At 51.3% G+C, this 18,723-nt stretch overlaps 2 protein-coding genes across 7 annotated transcripts in view; one reads left to right on the top strand and one right to left on the bottom strand.

Annotated features, from left to right (window-relative positions):
• Positions 1-3,613, top strand: part of ILKAP (ILK associated serine/threonine phosphatase) — a 32,508-nt gene extending 28,895 nt beyond the window's left edge. For 4 of the 5 annotated variants that reach the window (XM_070422512.1, XM_070422511.1, XM_070422515.1 and 1 more), the window contains 3 exons: positions 1,184-1,303; positions 3,027-3,108; positions 3,355-3,613. In XM_070422512.1, coding sequence (XP_070278613.1) covers positions 1,184-1,303; positions 3,027-3,108; positions 3,355-3,495 — 343 coding nt within the window. In that variant the 3' untranslated portion in view covers positions 3,496-3,613. Of the gene's footprint in view, positions 1-1,183; positions 1,304-3,026; positions 3,114-3,354 lie in introns of those variants that run through there. The other variant, XM_070422514.1, reaches the window with a different exon arrangement.
• Positions 3,614-6,382: 2,769 nt separating this feature from the next.
• ERFE (erythroferrone) lies at positions 6,383-13,690 on the bottom strand. Of its 2 annotated transcripts, XM_070423374.1 has the most exons (8): positions 13,498-13,690; positions 11,209-11,328; positions 10,670-10,757; positions 9,229-9,425; positions 9,048-9,156; positions 8,842-8,932; positions 8,069-8,147; positions 6,383-7,038 (listed from the first exon to the last, which is right to left on the bottom strand). In XM_070423374.1, exons 1-8 carry the CDS (start codon positions 13,684-13,686, stop codon positions 6,940-6,942), a joined length of 972 nt encoding a protein of 323 aa, XP_070279475.1. In that variant the 5' UTR covers positions 13,687-13,690; the 3' UTR covers positions 6,383-6,939. The 2 variants fall into 2 exon arrangements, with proteins under 2 accessions (XP_070279475.1, XP_070279476.1); XM_070423375.1 differs by lacking the exons at positions 6,383-7,038; positions 8,069-8,147 and adding an exon at positions 8,317-8,631.
• Positions 13,691-18,723: the final 5,033 nt, after the last annotated feature.

Raw genomic sequence — 18,723 nt, 5'->3', positions numbered from 1 at the left:
GAACAAAAGCTTCAATTTTCATAGAAACATAGGTTTATTTCGATAGAGACATGCTGAATACAAAGGGCTGAAATAAATGAGTAATCGTTAACATAAAATAATGGAACATTTTAATATAAATTAATATTTTTCCTTGAACACTGACTTACCAGACAATGAATAACTGCACAAATTAATAAGTGTAACTCAAATAAACCTATTTTTCTTGTTCTCTGAAAGCGAAATATTTCCTGTAGCACACACCAAACAAGTTAGTCCAAGACTAAGGACATGGCAATTGGCTGCTAAAATATTCGCTGCTAGTATTTTTTTTTTTTTTTTTAAATATTTTATTGATTTCTTACAGAGAGGAAGGGAGAGGGATAGAGAGCCAGAAACATCGATGAGAGAGAAACATCGATCAGCTGCCTCCTGCACATCCCCCACTGGAGATGTGTCCGCAACCCAGGTACATGCCCTTGACCGGAGTCGAACCTGGGACCCTTCAGTCCGCAGGCCGACGCTCCATCCACTGAGCCAAACCGGTTTTGGCAATTCGCTGCTAGTATTAGTGAGAGAAATGGTGCACCTGTGCGTCAGGGAAATGAATGCAACACGATTATAGTAATCAGTCATTAGAACATTGTAGTTCATTATTAATAATTATGTATAACAGGATATTGTAAAAGTTATGAAATTTTTATTAAAACGTTTCTTACATACTGTTGTATTGGCTGGGCAGCAAAAATATTTGTTGTGGGCTGAGTTTGGCATGCTTGACCTAGAGCAGTGGAATCTCAGCACATCTCCTGTGTATTATTTGAGGTCAGGAGATGATGCTGTTTTGTGTTTTTTATTATTTGTTTCATATTTTTATTGATTTCAGAGAGAAAGGGAGAAAGAGATGGAAACATCAATGATGAGAGAAAATCATGATCAGCTGTCTCCTGCACAGCCCCCACTGGGGATCGAGCCCACATCTCGGGCATGTGCCCTTGACCAGAATCGAACCTGGGACCTTTCAGTCGCAGGCTGACGCTCTATCCACTGAGCCAAACCGGCTAGGGCATGATGCTGTTTAATGTGAATTCTGCAGGCTACATCTTTCATTCTGTCCTGTTTTTCTGATTTTAAGACCAGATTCTAAGTACTGTGGCCTTATGATCTGGCCGATGGAGTCTGAATTGTTTTCCCTTTGTTTTAGGGACGGGCGTGTCTTAGGTGTGCTGGAGGTGTCCCGATCCATTGGGGATGGGCAGTACAAGCGCTGCGGGGTCACTTCTGTGCCAGACATCAGACGTTGCCAGCTGACCCCCAATGACAGGTAAAAATGCCCACTAGAGGCATGGGCGTGCACATATATGGTCTATCTATCCCCAGCTCTTGGCTTGTAAGGAGCCGTGTCTTGGGCACTGTGTTAGGCCCTGGAGGTGCAGAGAGATAAAATACAGTTCTACGGTGCTGCTCTAGTGGGCCACACAGTCTGGTTGGGGGCACTCGTGTCCTAGGAGTATGGGCTGCTCTGGGAGCCTGGCCAGTGGGGGTGAGGGGTGTCCCTGTTGGAGGAACAAGAGGGTTTTCTAGTAGAGGAAACACACAACAAAGGCATTAAAATGGGATGGTGTGAAAGGGCGAATGGTGGCAGGGGATGTTGGTGAGAGATGATGGCCACTGACTGAGTTCCATGCTGAGGAGTTTGAATTTTAGCTTCTCATGATGGAGGGTCATGGGCGATTTTTAGGCAGACCAAGCTAGGTTGAGAAAGACGGTCTATTCAGTTGTCCATCGCCATTCTAAGCTGCCTGAAGATGAGGCACCACACTGCCTGGCTGCCTGGTGGCAGGAAGTCCTAAATGTTGGGGGTTGGAGCAGGATGGAGCCCAGGGGCTCATTAGGATATGGTGGTGGCCCTGGCTTGAACGGGGCTGAACTGAGGCAGTGGTGCAGAGGAGAATAGGAAAGAGCTCAGAACAAGGGGCTCACAAGAATGAGTGATGAGGGAAGTGAGAAAGGCTCATTGATCAAGCTGCAGCCTTGCGGGTAGGAGCTCTTCTGGAGCATAGCCCTCCCTGAGCCTTGGTCTCAGTGCTGTGGGTAAGGAGCCCTACTTTGGTCCTCCCTGCTCAGCCTCCCTGTTCTCCATGCCTGCCTTCAGCACGCCATGCTCTTGCTGACCCTAGGGTCTTGGAACGTGTTTCCACTAGCCCCTCCTCTGTTTTTCTGAGTGATGCCCCAGGAAAGTCTTGTCTGCCTGCCCCCAGACCAGGCCCCTGCTGTGATATGCTAGTCCCCCCCATTCTGGATGGTGGTCACCTCACTGGAAGGGGCAGGAGTCTTCTGGGACTTGTGCCCCACACTGTCCCAGGCACAGACTAGGTGCTGGTAAATGCCTGTTGAATGAATGCCCAGTAAGAAGAGGAGAACTAAGACCTAGGTATGACAGTGAGAAAAGAGAGGTGGTTAAAGCCGTGGGGAACATTCCTTGGTGCTTGGAGAACTAAAATCTTTGTATCTGAGCCACCATTGTTCAGAATGACTTTCCTTGGGAAGCCCAGAGGATGGGGGGTTTGGTAGGGAAATAATCCTGTTTTCAGACAGTGAAGGTGGGTGGTGGTTCTCCTGGGGCCTTGGACTCAGCATGGCTTCTAGGATGTTCCATTTAGGTCTAACCACTAGTTTTATGTCTTTGAGAAATGGTTCAAGGCAGGTGGCGAAAGAAATTCTGTGTATATTTACCATAATACCTGATGTTTTTATTCAGTGATGTACCTTTTGCGTTTATATAAGAAAGTGCAATATCTACCTAATGTTTGAATTCATACTTTCAATATTGGTGGACAGAAGGCATGTTCCAGTTTTGATGTATTAGACCCACCTACAATTATTTTTAAGTAGTTTTAATCTTTGTCTCATAGAAGTCAAATTACTTTTTTTAAAGTCTTAGCTTTTTCGTAGTTGGACAAGTGTTTGTTTCTTTTTCCTTTGTTACTGGCGATTTTATAGAGTTTGCTGTTAAAACCCATTTATATTTCTTCCCTGTATTGTAGGTTCATTTTGCTGGCCTGCGACGGCCTCTTCAAGGTCTTTACCCCAGAAGAAGCTGTGAACTTCATCTTGTCCTGCCTCGAGGTAAGAAATTGCACAAGGGAGTGAGTGCCAGTTGTCCAGCTGCACCTTTCTGATACCCCAGTCCTCCCCTACATCCCCATTGTTGGGGGGTATCATTGTGTGCATTTTCAATGTCCGGGAGCCTGGTCAGTTTGTCCTGCCTGCCCTGATGGAGACTGAGCAATTCTTCCTTCTGGCGATGCTGTCTCAGGAGAGTGGTGGGGTGCAGGATTCCCCTATTCACCAGCACCCTTTCCTGCCCGGCAGGATGAGAAGATCCCGAGCCGGGAAGGGAAGCCTGCTGTGGATACCCGCTACGAAGCAGCCTGCAATAGGCTGGCCAACAAGGCAGTGCAGCGGGGTTCGGCGGATAACGTCACGGTGATGTTGGTGCGGATAGGGCACTGAGGGCGTGGCGTGCCACTGGCTTCAGAGGTTCATGTGTGTGTACACATTATGTGTGTTTCGTGTACTCCTGTGGGATTCCCATGGTTGTAAATAAAAGTTTCTCTTTTTTCTAATCTTATCTCATTACATTTTGAGAAACTCGTGACCCTTCAGAAGCTAATTGTGTTTGCTTTTGAATATACTCTGGTTGTCTTGTTAGGACAGGTGGGTCCCAACCCCAGGGCTAATGGAGCACTCCAGCTTCTATCAAATTTCCATACAAAAATAAGGTTACAGAACATTTTATAGCTCGATCCAGACTTAGCCAGGACAGTAAACTGGTACACAAAGTTATCTACTCTAGAGTGGTGTGCCCCTGACGAGCTCTCCAAAGCAGCACGGTGGTTCAGCTTGTTTCTAATTCCTGTGAGAACAGGCACAGTCTGGCTGAAGGGCTCTGGAGGACTGGCTTTTTACCAGGTCTCCCATCGGGATCCCCTGGGCGTGGAATGTACTTCCCAGATGGAGCAGTCAAGCTACTGTGGAGTGTGGCCTCTGAGAGCCAACTGCATTGTAAGAATGTGCATTCAGTGAGCTCTGCTGGGCTGAGTCCACCTTCCAATAACACCTTACAGTGGTGCCCTTCTGTTAAAGATGTCCACAGGGGAAAATGCATGCATGATCAGCCTACCAGGAAGATTAGAAAATACTTTTCAAGCTCTTATTTCTGTATAAAACAAGTCATCGGTATTGCTGTAATTACTTTTTAGGAAAGCAGCTCTAAGGTCGTTTTGGGCAAACACTTGCCTCGGGATGATGTAAGATTTTAAAAAACTTGCCATTCAGAAAGCTGTTTTGTAATGTTCTCTGGCCCCCGCCCAGCATACACACATGGTCTTATCACCCAGTCGGTTGGTGGGATTGGTGTCCTGCTACAAGTACCTCAGGGGAACGTTTTGAGCACACCCTTCCCCAGAGAGTTAATGCCAGGCTCCATTGCTGCTGAGGAGCTGGCATCATTGAAGGAAAGAGCCTCAACATCTCAAATTGGGAAATAAGTTGCTCGATAAATATCCTCCTATAGCAAACTAGGTGTCAACATGTGACTCACATGCCCCTAATTCCCAGCGTGCCACTGTCTCAGAGCTGGAAGAGGCTTGCTACTGTGGCTTCCCTGGCACGTCTCTTCCCCCACCTTCATAGAGTCCAAGCCTCCTCCCCAGCTGGGGGTCATCCCCCACCTCACCTCAAAGAGGTCATTCCTCCCCACCCTCAGTGGACCTGGCCTAAAATGATTAAGATTTTCTATTTTAAGGTCTATACTTTATTTTTGTAACTTTGTATAATCACATAACAATTCTTAGATACTTGATCAATTCATAAAGTCAGTTATATAAATATATTTCATCTGGCAATACTAAATAAATACTCTAATAAATGGCTATACTACTTATGTGGAGAAAATGAAAGAGATCTGTGGCTTTTTCAAGGGTAAAAGATAACTTTCCTAAAATATCTGTGGCTACACCAGCCCTTATCAGAGAGTGTGGGGACACAGGACACCAGGCCAGCTGGCACTTCCTAGTAGGGCGGGTGCAGGTCCTACTGAGAATCATGCCTGTGCCAGGCCTGGCAAGGGGTACAGGGTTTCATGTTGGGAGCCAGCTGGGAGTGAGATGTTTACTTCTGTGTAGGAGTAGAAGCTTTAGGCTCCTGGGGAAGTCATCCTGAGGCCAGCTAAGAGGTTAAGGTGACAACAGCCATATCCTGTGGTAGCAGATTTCATGTGAGCCCATTGTGTGTATGAATGGGGGTTGGGAAACTTCAGAAGGACCACCTGCTCTGGGACATTCTTGCTCCTTAGATCAGCGGTTCTCAACCTGGGGGTCGTCACCCCTTTGGGGTCGAACTACCCTTTCACAGGGGTCACCTAAGACCATCGGAAAACACATATATAATTACATAATTGTTTTTGTGATTAATCACTATGCTTTAATTATGTTCAATTTGTAACAATGAAAATACATCCTGCATATCAGATATTTACATTACGATTCATAACAGTAGCAAAATTACAGTGATGAAGTAGCAACGAAAATGATTTTATGGTTGGGGGTCATCACAACATGAGGAACTGTATTAAAGGGTCGAGGCATTAGGAAGGTTGAGAACCACTGCCTTAGATGGAATGTGCTGTAGGCTGACAAATATGTAGGTGCTATCACTGCTGCAGCAGCACAGGGGACTTGGTGGTACCCAGCCCTCTTAAGACCAGTACTTTCTCAGTATGGTCTCCATCTCTACCTATCTGAGCTTGGAGCCTATTTCCATCTAACTAGAGTGGATGCTTGAAGAGCCCCAGAACCCATGGACCCCGCTAGGCTGGGGTGGGGACCAGGGGCTGCTAGCTTCTGGGAAGCCTCTTTTTAGCCTGGTCAGGTGGGTGAGCAGGGCCTTCAAGGATGTTCTAGCTCTTCCATATGGCTGGTGGGTCCTAGCAGTGAGTCAGCCTCAGAGGGGATGGGAAAGGACTTTGTCTATGAAAAGGTGTACAGCTCCTGTTTGATAAATCATCTGTCTGCAAGTTGAGCGTGCCAGTTAGCTTGTACATGTTAGAAGTGAAAGGGGCTCCTGGAAGCTGGGCCCAGGCTCTCTGCCTTCCACCCCATAAGCCCTGTCTAGTGTCTGTCTGATGTCCAAGGCTCCTGTACCAAGGGGCCACAAAGAGAGTCTTGGATCCTGTGATCAGTACAGGCCAAAGGCGTGGTTGGGAGGGAGCCCCAGGTGGAGATGGGCACAGTGAGAAGGCTGCTGCTAAAGCTGGCCCTCCATGCAGCGCACTTACCCTAGGGGCCCTGCAGCCCTGCACAGGCTGCCTTGCCCCTCTACACAGGGCACCCCAGCAGGCAGACTGGCCGTTCCTCTGTGCCAGCACTCTCAACACTTAGAGATGGAAAGGGCGGAACTTGGCCACAGTGCAGAAGCTGAGGTTTTATTTATTTTTTAAATATATTTTTATTGATTTCAGAGAGGAAGAGAGAGAAAGAAATATCAGTGATGAGAAAGAATAATTGATTGGCTGGCTCCTGCATGCCCCACACTGGGAATCGAGCCCGCACCTGGGCATGTGCCCAGACCAGGAATGAAACCGTGACCTCCTGGTTCATAGGTTGATACCCAACCACTGAGCCATGCAGGCCGATGGAACTGAGATTTTAGACAAGCCAATAGGCCAGCAGCGGGGGGCCCAGGCCTGGGTGCGCTGAACTCTGGTGAAGTGGGATCTTAAAGTCCTTTCTGGTTCTGGGACAGCAGGTTTGCTTGTCACCTCCCCAGGCTGCCTGGAGTGGCCATCTCTGGGCTGAACTGCAGGGGCTACTGTGTGCAGTTGAATGGGCTTTCTCCTGCATGTGGCCTCTGTCACTCCAACACTGCCCAGATTGTTGGGACCCAGCTCGATACTGCTCAGATGCCAAGGAGGAGAGCGCTGAACTGGGAGCCGTCTTGCACAGTGACGAGGGAGCCGCTAGCGTTGTCCAGGAAGACGGAGGTATACTGCCCTATCTGTGAGAAGGGCAGCATCAGCCTGGGCACTGGCACACACCCTCAAAACAGCACCTCTGCCCCTTTCTAGTGCTTTCTCTCCAGCTCCATTGGCCCCTGCGCTTATGGGCTCCTGCAGTCCACATTTGTGGAGTGAATCTCTGCTCAGGGCCAGCAGGGGGTCAAGAGTCCAACATGCTTCTGTGCTGCATATGGAGCCTGTAAGGCTCTAACCTGGGGTGTGAGGGTGGCCCCGTCCCACAGGCCTGGTCTCTGACCTGCAGGGCAGGGCTACTGTGGGACTGATCAGTACTCTGGCATGGCTGCTCCAGATGTGGTTCACACACCAGCAGGATCCCATCCCCTGGGAACTCCCAAAACTGCAGAATCCGGGGACCCACCCCTCCCGCATTTTAGGACTCCAGGTGCACCGTGAGCCATTTGACTCCCCCCATGTGTTTGGTGCCTGGGACCAGACCAGACCACTAAATGACTTTCAGCAACTGGGCCTCCAATCCTGACTGCTGTGTGAGCTTGGGCAAGTTATTTAACCATTCTGTGCTTTGTTCCCCTGTTTGTAAATGGGAATAATGGTAGTACCCACCTCAGAGCGCTGTGACAATGAAATGGGTCACTTAGAAGGGGGCCTGCATAGTGCTATTTAAATGTGAGCTGCTGCTCACACATCCACACTGACAGTTTTTTCTTTTTTAGTGAATATCACCTTTGCATCAATTCCTTGAGTACTTGCCCAAATCCCCAGTGCTAGAAAGAGATTTGTGTAGGAAATAACTACATGTGCTGCTTCCTGCAGTGGCAATGGGCTCAGGTGTCATGAGGGAGGTCAGTCTGGGCCCTGGAGCTGACCCCTGTTCTACCACTAGGAGCACCAGCCCTCAGTGTGGGACTTGGGAGGTCTCAACGCCTCTCCCAGGCCTGGAGTTGGGGTGCTGCACCCAGAGCCCCTTAGTGCCCACCAGCACCCCTCCCTGCCAGGTCACCCATGGCCACAACCAGGTGGTACCCCCCATGCCCAAGCCTGCCCCTGCACCTGCAGATACAGAACACCGTTCACGGAGATGGTGAAGAGCTCACCGCTGCTCTGCAGACCTATGACAGCCTCCAGGGAGCTGCGGCCAAAGCAGAAAGAGGGTCACAGAGCCTCCACCCCAGACCCCACCCGCATCCCTCACAACTGACAAGACCCAGCAAGGCGCCAAGGGGACAGCTGTCTCAGGTCTCCCGGTGGAGGCACTGTCTGAACTGGGCTCCCAAAGGAGGCCAGTCTCCCCAGGGCCAGCTGTGCTGCAGGTTCGGGAAAGGCAAGCCTGGCCGAAGCTGGAGGCAGCTCTGAGGAACCCCACTGCACTGGCTGCTGCAGCTTAGGTGGGAGGGGCCGCAGAAAGCCCTGTCAGGCCAGTGTGGAGGGCTTTCAAAACCAGAATCAGAAGTTTTGAACTTCATTTATTCCTTTCTTCAGCAGCTATTGCCAGCATCTGCCTGGGTCTGGATCTGTTCTGGGTGGGGGGACAGAGGGAGGAACCCCTGCCCTCAGTGACCAGGTGCAGTTGGAAGGTGGGCATGGTCATGTGCAGTGAAGGAAGTTTACAGGAGCTGGTGGGAGAATTAATGGGGAAGGGTCGCACAGAGTGGTCTGGAAATGGCTGAGGTGGTGGGGGTGTGCCCAGGAAGCCCAGTTAGCTCCTGCTGCTGGGATGGGAGCGTGGGGGTCACTCAGGTTAGGGTGGCAGTGAGGATGGAGGAAAGGGTCCAGGTCCAGTGCCCCAGACTGCACTCCCTGCCCCCACCTGCGCACCCACTCACGTGTGGTTCTGGCACTGGGACTCGATGCAGATGAGCAGGCGCAAGCGGTCCCGAGGGCGCTGCTGCTCTGGCTTCCTCTGCTGAGGGAGGGCTTAAGGGAGGGAGGGAGTAGTCACGGTGGGCGGAGTTGAGGCCCCCCCCCCCCCCCCAGCACTCCCCCGTCCCACACACTCTGGCGTCCCACACACTCTGGCGCTAGGTCTTACCCACGTGCAGCGTGGCCGCAAGAGCATAGAAGCCCCCTACTGGCGCTGTGTACTGGCCGCTGGTCAGGTTCAGGCCCAGGCCGCGATAGAAGGCACCCTCAGATTCGGGCTGTGGAGCGCAGACAGGGTCACCTGGGCCCACCACACACCCTCTCCTGGGCCCCTCCAGGCTAGGACTCACCAGGTAGTAGCCACCAAGTTCGTGCAGTGTGCGCCGCTCCACCAACAATTTCTGGCGCAGGCGGCAGTGGAAGGCGTCCCCCACCAGCGGTGGGCTCATGGCCAGGGCCTCTGTCAGCGAGGGAACCCTGTCCCTGTCCCCTGCTGCATCCTCTGGGGCAAGGCCCAGCTCCAAGCGCTCTCGCAGTGGCACCAATTCTGGCAGAGCAGGTGGTGGCTGAGCCCACCCCGCCCTCTTTTCCATGCCCCCCACCCCTCAAACCCCTCACAGAGTCGGCCTGCTTGGCAGGCAGAAACTGCTCCTGACCCTGCTGCTGCTCCTGTTTGCCTTCACACTTTGGCTACCGGGAAGTTTAGGGCAGAGTCACACCCAGTACCCGTGTTCTCTGCCCCCTCCCTATCCTACCCACATTGCCCCCTTCGTGGTGGTGTTTTTTCTGTTTATGGTTTTATTGTATCAGCGAATGCAATCATATCAACCAGCCCTGGTCAACTTTGGAAGGAAGCTGGGTATACATAAATAATCATTGCAACTATACTGGAAATAATATGTAGGTTCTTTAGCCTCTGAAACTGTATCTAATGGACCACTACACTGAATTAAAGTGGGGGAAGGGCTCTGTCACTAGGTTCTTCATAATAAAATTAATCTAGTAAATAATGTGAACTACCCATTAGCAGTGACCACAGTGCAGGGGCATTCCCCAGTCCCACAGCTCAGCTCAGCTCTGCTGTCTCCCTTTATGCCTTCCATCTCAGTTGCCCAGCCTGGGTCAGCTGGTGACCTGGCGATGCTAACCCTGTGCTGCCCCTGGTCCTCCCTGCCCCTCCAGGCAGCCTCTCAGGGGTCTCTCTCTGTGCCGGCAGCTGAGTTCTGTCAGGGGAAGGGGCAGAGGTGATCGAGGGGAAGAAGTTGGGGTTTGCAGTCAGGGCCTGTGTTGACTGGGGTGAGCCTTAAATCTCCCTTGTGTCACTGGGGGAATCAGAGGAGCACTGTGAAAGCTTAAAGAGCCCTGACCCCCTCCCTGACACTCCTCACTTGAGGGGTATGGGTTCAGATCTGGCCTTTCCTGGACTCACCTGACTTCCCAGGTTGGGTGTGGGTGCTGGTCCCCAAGCATCTACTGAGCACCGAGTGGTTAAGTCTGCCTTCCTCTGCAGTGTCCTCCTTACCACACTCCCACCCCCAACTCCTGACCCTGAGCCTGGCACAGTGCAGGGGCCTTACTGGGTGCTGCAGATGCTGAGGACTAGCCTGTCTTGGCTCCTGAGGCGGGGGATTCAAGCTTCCAGCGTGTTATAAGGCGCGGAGCCTGAGAGCGATTCATTCCAGAGGTTTGATTGTATCAGCGACATTACCCGGCCTCCCATCCCACCCGCATGTGAACCCCCACCCCCACTCACACCCGGGGGTATATCTCCACATGGTGTGAATCTACTACCTTCTAGCAGCCGCCGGAACTCCTTCACCAGTTCTGATGAGTTGATGGACCTTGAGTCATTCAGGAGGACAAAGGTTCGGGGGCATGGCTGGAAGGGAAACTTGGCAGTGAAGACATCTGAATTGACAGGCTGGGAACTATGGGCACCTGCTCGGCAAGCTCCTGCCTCTAACAGGCAGGCAAAAGGGGCTCCCACTGGGGCCTCAGACTGCTGAGAAGGCAATGAGGTTCCAGCTTTGAAAGCTGCCCTCCCAGGCCAGCCCAGGTCTCCTATAGCAGGATGTAGAGGGAGGAGAGCTGATGGGGCTGCTTGGCATTCCAGAGGTGCAGGGTAAATGGTAGGAACTGGCCCCAAAGCCACCTGAGCCTCCGGCTTGACACTTTCTGTGCTCTCTGACCCCAGGCCAAAGGTGAGAGTGCTTGGTGAAGTGCTCAGGGTGTGCCAGTGGGGGCCGGCGAGGGGTGTGGTGGGCTGGGGGTTCACGGAGGGCCCACAATTGGAGGCTCCTCGCACACACATCTTGGCTGGCCTTGCTCACCTCCAACTTCCTGCCTTTGCCTCTGTTCTTCCTGGCCTTAGCGTTCTCCACGTTGTGCCTGAGGAAGGCTTTCCAGGTCTCCCAGGGGTCCTGGCTGGGTGTTCTCTCGGTGGTGGACTCCTAGAAAGCATCAGGTTGGTTCCCACCCCGTCCCTTGCAGCGGGTGTCTACCGAGCAGACCAGACAGGACACTTTTCAGGAGGTCATGTACAGGACTGGCCTTCAGTGGTGCCCTTGAAGCACAGCCCCTGGGGGGGACCATGGGGAATGGGCTACACCATGTTCTGGGCGTTGTGGGAGAGGAAGACAGGTGCAGAGCTCTGTAGCAGGTGGCAATCTGGCCCCGCTGCACCACAGGCCTCTTCCAGCTCCCTCCATAGGAGAGCTACCGGAAGGCTCAGAGCACTGACACCCACAGGTGCTCAGGAAGAGGCGACATTACCCAGGTCTCCAGCTATCAGCCGGCCTCCCATCCCACCCGCATTTTCTGAAGTTCCAGGGAAGCCAATTTCAGCCCTCAGTCTGGGGGTCTGGGTGGTCCAGCACTGAGATGGCAGGATTTTAAGGCCTGTGCATGGGGCGTGACACTGCCCACCCTCCTCAGGACTTCCAGGACATTTGACCCGAACAAGGACAGTGACGGGTCCAGAAATACCATTCCCCTGCACACTGCATTCTGACCAATCATGACAGACAGGGAAGTTGCCAGCAGGTACCTTCCAGGGAGAGGTCTGTAGCCCTCTGGGCAGCGGGCCTCAGATGATCTGGGCTCCAGGCAAGTCTGCCAGCTAGGAGAGAAACTGGCCCCAGAGGACTTAGATGAGGTCATGGGCACCGACTCCAGGGCCGATGGAAGGACCCAGGGTTTTAGAGCTGGTCAGGTCCTTTCGTCGGAGACAGAGCTGGTGGTCTCCCAGCCCTGGGCTTTCTCCAGCAACCACTGTGCAGTGGTGAGGTTGTGGGGGCTGCTGTGGGAGGAGCCTCCAAGGGTCCAGGGCCTTGTCTCTCTCTCCAGCTTTCCCATGTCTCTCTGGGTGGTGGGCCCTTCGAGGTGCCAACCTGCTGGCTGCTCACCGAAAACAAGGATCTGTGATGCCACTTATAGCCTCACACTGCCCTCAGTAGAAACACATGGCAGGATTCCACGAGGGCTGCATGAGCATGCCGAGCTGGCCCTCACAGCTGGTCCCGTGTCCTGTCCAGTTTGGTGTGGGGAGAGCAGAAACAGGTGGAGCCATGTTGGTCTGGAGACCTGGAAGATGGGCCTGTGGTGTGAGTGGGTGTCCAGCAGCTGCCTTGGCTGACGAAGGTCTCCAGCCTCAGGGACTCTCAGAAAGGAGCTGGGGAGTCTCTGGTGCAGCCTTGACCCCCAAAGAGGGTCCAAGGCCAGCACCCTGCCTGGAAGCACCCCAGCTCCCATCTGCTTCCTGGCAGTGTAGCCCCAGCATTTGGTGGCCCTGCCCCTCAGGGGTGTGGTTGAGTGTCTGGGAGGGGTCTGCCTTCAATCCATGGGAAGTAGCTGAGCTGGAGAGACTGGATTTCAGGGAGGCCCTCCCAGGGAGCCAGAAGGGCTGGCTGCCTCCACAGGTAGGGGTGTCCTTGGCCTTGGTGGTCCAAGTGTGATGCTGAGAGCAGACGCTCAGGCCTGAGGCCCCACTGCTACTCTCTCCTTTGCAGGGCCCATGAGCATCTTGATAATGCAGGGACTCGACCACCTTCCTGTCGGAAAGGCCCCACCACACTGAGGGCTCTCCCAACACCCTCCTAGCCACCTTCCCCATCCTGATTCCCCTCGCCCCAGCTGGGAAGGAAGGAGCACATCCAGAAGTCACCCTCACTGGGGTTCTGCAGCCCTCACACCTCCTTCCCCCAGACCTGCGAAAAGTAGTTCTGTTTTCACAGGGAATTTCACCAAATAGATTGCGGGAGGGAGTCAGTAATTTGCTTACGTATCTTTCCAACCCCATGAACATCAAGTTATTTCCACGTATTTCCCAACTACCTTCTGACCCCAAATAAACGGCATATTCCACTGGCCTAATAGAATTTTGCTTTAATGCCAAAGAAAACTACCCAAAAGCCAAGGTCAAGGCCGGCCTTTATAATACCCGGCTGTGCAGAGGGGCGGCGTCGAGACCCCTTCTGTCCCCTGGAACACCCACATTAGAAAGGACACCGGAAGTCAGGCAGGTCCCGGGAGCTAGCGCCCTCCTCCCATGGTGTGTCCTGGACCTCAGGGAGGTGCGGACTCCGGGTGGGGAAACTGAGGCTCGGGGGTCTGAGTCTTACCGGCAGGCGGGTGGTGGCACGCCTCATGCGGTGATCCGCGGTATCGGCGGGCAGCTCCGGGCGGTCGCGGTTCCCTGGGGGCGCACCGGCATCCCAGCCATCCCCAGACCCGAGGTCGGCGGCGGCGGCGGCGGCGGCGGCCAGCAGGCCGGCGCGGAAGAGCAGGAGGCGGGCTCCGGCGGCGGCCATGAAGGCGGTGCGCACCTCTGGAATGAATCGCTCTCAGGCTCCGCGCCTTATAACACGCTGGAAGCTTGAATCCCCCGCCTCACCCCGCCCACGTCACCGCGCGGCGCCCTCTCCCGGCTGGGGCGCGCGCTGCAGCGGAAGCCTGGGAAGGAGGGTGGGACCGCTGCGGGAGGCGGGAGAGGCGGCGGGAGGGCCTCCTGCGCTCCCGGAGGGCGTCGGGAGCACTCCCTTGTGGCGCCCCTGCGCCAGTGCGGCTTCGGGGTCCCTTCCTGCGCACAGTCCAGCACTTCTCTGCGGAGCCCCTTCTTCCCATCTTGAACCCGCAGCCCTTTCGACTTTCTTTTCCCTGAAAGAAACCGGGACGCCCACCTCCTCCCAGGCCCGGGGCATTCTTTCTCCCCAGCCTCATTGACAAATGGAGCAGGTGGAGGGGGAAGACACTCAGGCACCTTTCCCAGCAGGCGCTCTCCTTGCTGAAATTGCCTTCTCCCCGTGGCTGCGGTGCCCTGAGCACAGGGATGCACGGTTCTCTCTCTCTCTCTCTCTCTCTCTCTCTCTCTCTCTCTCTCCTCTCCTCTCCTCTCCTCTCCTTCCCTCCCTCCCTCCCTCTCTCTTTTTCTCCTTCCTTCCTTCCTTCCTTCCTTCCTTCCTTCCTTCCTTCCTTCCTTCCTTCCTTCTTCCTTCTTTCTCTCTCTCTCTTCCTCTCTTCCTTTCTTTCCTCTTTCATTTAATTTTTATTTTATTTCTTTTAGAAAGGGAGAGTGAGAGGGAAACATCAATCTGTTGTTCCACTTATTTATGCATTCATTGGTTGCTTTTTAAAAAAAAATTGATTTCAGAGAGGAAGAGAGAGGGAGAGATAGAAACATCAGTTATGAGAGAGAATCATTGACTGGCTGCCTTCTGCACGACACCCCACTGGGATCCAGTCCACAACCCAGGCATGTGTCCTGACTGGGAATCGAACTGGACTCATTGGTTGTTTCTTGTATGTACTCTATATACAGGGATGGAACCTACAACCTTGGCCTATCAGGACTATGCTCTAACCAACTGAGCTACCCACCCAGGGCCGGGATGCCCAGTTCTTCCCAACTCACTCGGGAGCACCTGCAGGGACCTGGAAAGGTGGCACCCAGAGTGAATCCGTTGCCAGAGGCAACTGCCCTGCACTGATGGGCATGAACAAGACCTGGGCTTGGAGTCCTGAGCCCTATGATGACTTCGCAGGGTGTAGGACAGGCCCCACCAGGGACCAGGCTACCCTCTGCCCACTGGATCAGTGCAGGACACACTGCTGGACAGGTGGACCAGACTCTACAGCATAAACTCCAGGTCCATCCCTGAGAAGAGCAAGTTCACCCACCCCCAACTTGGGCTCTCTGTTTTATTACATACTGTCCAGGTAAGAAACGTTGGAACCCGTAGAGAATTTTTATGAGTTTATTTGAGCCAAAATGATGAAAATTGCCAGAAAGATAAAATCTCAACAAATTGACAACAATGCATCCGAGAATGGCAGTTTTACCATTTATTTTATACATTAGAATCAAAGAAGGAGACATAAGAGGGGTTACATGAGATCCATTGGTAGCAGATTAAAGGGGTAGGAGAAAGTAAACTGTGGAAATCTCTGGGATTGGATAACGAGTAAAACAGAGAGACACATCCTTCTTTTGCATTGGTGGATACAGGGTTGCTAACAACATTTACAGCACGTAGAGAACGAAACACAATGAGGAGTTTCGGGTTCCATGCTCTGGTGCGGCAGGTGTGCCCTGAGAGGGTCCGGAAAAGATTGCTCTGACATTCCAAGGGTGTGTGACTTTAGATGCAAAAAGACAACAGACGAGCTCGTTGATGTAAAGATGGACCTTTGTCAAGGAAGATGCGACAGGCATGGGTTATGACCACTGCTTGACCCACTCTTAATTAGGAATTTTAACGTTCAGACTATCTGTTACTTTGGTCTCTGAGTTTGTAGGGCCCACCATGCAGGTCTCCTCTAAACTTGTCAGGTTTGGTATGTAGTCCCCTTTTCACCCACACTTCCTTCTTTAGGTCATAAATCAATCCAAAGGATGCATTGATGACCAACCACTTGGTTGGATAATGTGTTAGGAAGGCTCATTCCTAGGAAGTCTTAGTGTCATCATTTGTCTTGCTGAACAATGGACCACTGGGAATGGGGCACGACTATAAACTTGATGGAAGTCAACGCCAAAATTTTCTCAAAAGGGAAAGATAAATAAATGGGAGGCAGTCAGGTGTTATGGGACTTCATTAAGAGAAAAGCCCTCTTACCCTAGCTGGTTTGGCTCAGTGGATAGAGCATCAGCCTGCAGACTGAAGGGTCCCAAGTTTGATTCTGGTCAAGGGCACATGCCCTGGTTGAGGGCTCGATCCTCAGTAGGGGCATGCAGGAGGCAGCCAATCAATGATCCTCTCTCATCATTGATGGTTCTCTCTTCCTCTCTGAAATCAATAAAAATATTTAAAAAGAAAAGAAAAAGTCCTCTTGCCCAGCCAGTGTAGCTCAGTGGTTGAACATCGACCCATGAACCAAGAGGTCACCAGTTCAATTCCCAGTCAAGGCACATGCCTGGATTGTGGGCTCGATCCCCAGTAGAGGGCATGCAGGAGGCAGCCAATCAATGATGGTTTTTTCTCATCGATGTTTCTACCTCTCTATCCCTTTCCCTTCCTCTCTCTCTAAAATAACCAATAAAAACATTTTAAAGAAAAAATCCCCTCTGCCTGGCCAGTGTGGCTCAGTGGTTGAGCGTCGACCCATTAACTAGGAGTCACAGTTTGATTCCTGGTCAGGACACATGTCCGGGGTTGGGGCTCAATCCCAAGTAGGGGGCGTGCAGGAGGCAGCCAATCGATGATGTTTCTCATCGATGTTTCTATCTTTCCCTCTCCCTTCCTCTCTGAAATAATGAGGTATTTTTTAAAAAGAAATATAAAAAAGCCCTCTGGCCCTAGCTGGTTTGGCTCAGTGGATAGAGCGTCGGCCTGTGGACCAAAGGGTCACAGGTTTGATTCTGGTCAAGGAGAAATCCATAAAGGGGGCTACATGTACCTTGGCTGCAGGTTCCTCCCTGGCCCAGGCCCTGGTCAGGGCTTGTGCAGGAGACAACCAGTCAATGTGTTTCTCTACATCGATGTTGCTCTCTGCCTTTCCCCTCTCTCTTCCACTCTCTCTAAAAATCAATGGAAAAATATTCTTGGGTGAGGATAAACAAAAAAGAGAGAGAGAGAGAGAGAGAGAGAGAGAAAGAAAAGAAAAGAAAAGAAAAGAAAAGAAAAGAAAAGAAAAGAAAAGAAAAGAAAAGAAAAGAAAAAGAAAAAAGCCCTCTGGATCATTTCTAACCTGAAAGCTATCATGATTTAAGTTTTGCTGCCATCTCACTTTCCTGCATTTTGCAGCCAGTATAATATTTACTTAGAGTCTGAGGGCACACCATGCATCTCTTTGGTTTTTACAATCTAACCATGAGATGGGTGTTGTTGTGGTTGTTCTTGTTTTAATATGGCCTATCTACTTCCCATTGGAAGCACTCAACTGTCATTATCATTATTAACCTGATTCCTGCTAGTTGTACAATTGGGGACTGTAACTTTAAGGATTGATCAGGGCCAAGGCTGTAAGAACACAATGGTGTAAATTATTATTACCATCTAAAATTTTCCAGAGGCTAGGAGGACAGTAAGAGTTTCATATGTACATTTCCTGTGCCTGAGCAGCATTATAGAGGACCATGTTTTTATAACCACTTCAGTTTCCATCTGAATTAATATAGTTAGTAATTGGGTTCTAGCATTTGTCAACATAAGAAAAATCCAAACCTGTGCATAATTTTTATGAGTTTATTTGAGCCAAACTGATGACAATTCTTGGGAAGTAAAATCTCAAGGGATTGAGAAAATGCTCTGGATAGTGGCAGTTTTGCACCTTATTTTATAGATTACAGTCAAAGGAGGAATCTGTAAAGGGGGCTACATGAAATCCATTCTCTGGGATTGGATAATAAGGCAAAATGGAGGGACACATAGTTCTTTTACATTGGTGGGCACAGGATCGTTAGCTATCAACATTTATAGCACATGGAGATGGTATATTCGAGAACAAGATATCAATGAGGAATTCTGTGTGTCCTGCTCTGGTGGAAGGTTGTACCCTAAAGGGTCTGTAAAGGAAATAACCCTGACATTTAAAATGTATGTCATCTAGATGCAAAAGACAACAGACAGGCCCTAACCTGTTTGGCTCAGTGGATGGTGCATCGGCCTGCGAACTGGGGGGTCCCGGTTTCGATTCCGGTCAGGGCCATGTACCTTGGTTGCGGGCACATCCCCAGTAGGAGGTGTGCAGAAGGCAGCTGATTGATATTTCTCTCTCATCAATGTTTCTGACTCTCTATCCCTTGCCCTTCCTCCCTGTAAAAAAATCAATAAAATAAAAAAAATTAAAAAAGACAACAGACAGGCTCAGTTAAGGTAAAGATTGCCTTTAAAAATATATCTATTTTATTGACTTTAGAAGAAGAGGAAGGGAGAGGGAGAAACATCAATGTGAGAGAGAAATATCAACAGGCTGCCTTCTGCACTCCCCACTGGGCATGTGCCTTGAGCGGGAATCTAACTAGATACCTTTCAGGAGGAAGTGCCCGTGTGGGGAATTGAACTGGTGACCTTTTAGTACATGGGGCAATGCTCAACTAACTGAGCCACACCAGCCAGGGTGGTAAAGAATGACCTTCCTCAAAGAAGATACCGGCCTAGGACGTGACTTCCTGCATGACTACATGCATGACTCACTTTAGTTAGGAAGGCTTTTGTTTGTTTACTCTTCACCTGAGGATATTTTTCCATTGATTTCTTAGAGAGAATGGAAAGGAGGGAAACGAACACAGAGAGAGAAATCTTGATGTGAGAGAGACACGTCGATTGGTTGCCTCTTGACCAGAATCGAACCCAGGATGTTTTAGTCAACCAACCGATGCTCTATCCACTGAGCCAAAGTGGCTAGGA

This window comes from Myotis yumanensis, unplaced genomic scaffold (assembly GCF_028538775.1).
Source record: "Myotis yumanensis isolate MYYU_CA2020_CCGP unplaced genomic scaffold, mMyoYum1.0.hap1 SCAF_8, whole genome shotgun sequence".
NCBI lineage: Eukaryota > Metazoa > Chordata > Mammalia > Chiroptera > Vespertilionidae > Myotis > Myotis yumanensis.
This window is presented reverse-complemented; position numbering and strand designations above follow the sequence as displayed.

Coding starts and splice junctions, on each gene's coding strand:
- ERFE (XM_070423374.1), bottom strand. CDS start 13,686: ATGGCCGCCGCCGGAGCCCGCCTCCTGCTCTTCCGCGCCGGCCTGCTG. Junction 10,758..11,208: donor GCAAAGGCAGGAAGTTGGAG/GTGAGCAAGGCC, acceptor TTTCCCTTCCAG/CCATGCCCCCGAACCTTTGT. Junction 8,933..9,047: donor TGCGGCCACGCTGCACGTGG/GTAAGACCTAGC, acceptor CCCTCCCTTAAG/CCCTCCCTCAGCAGAGGAAG.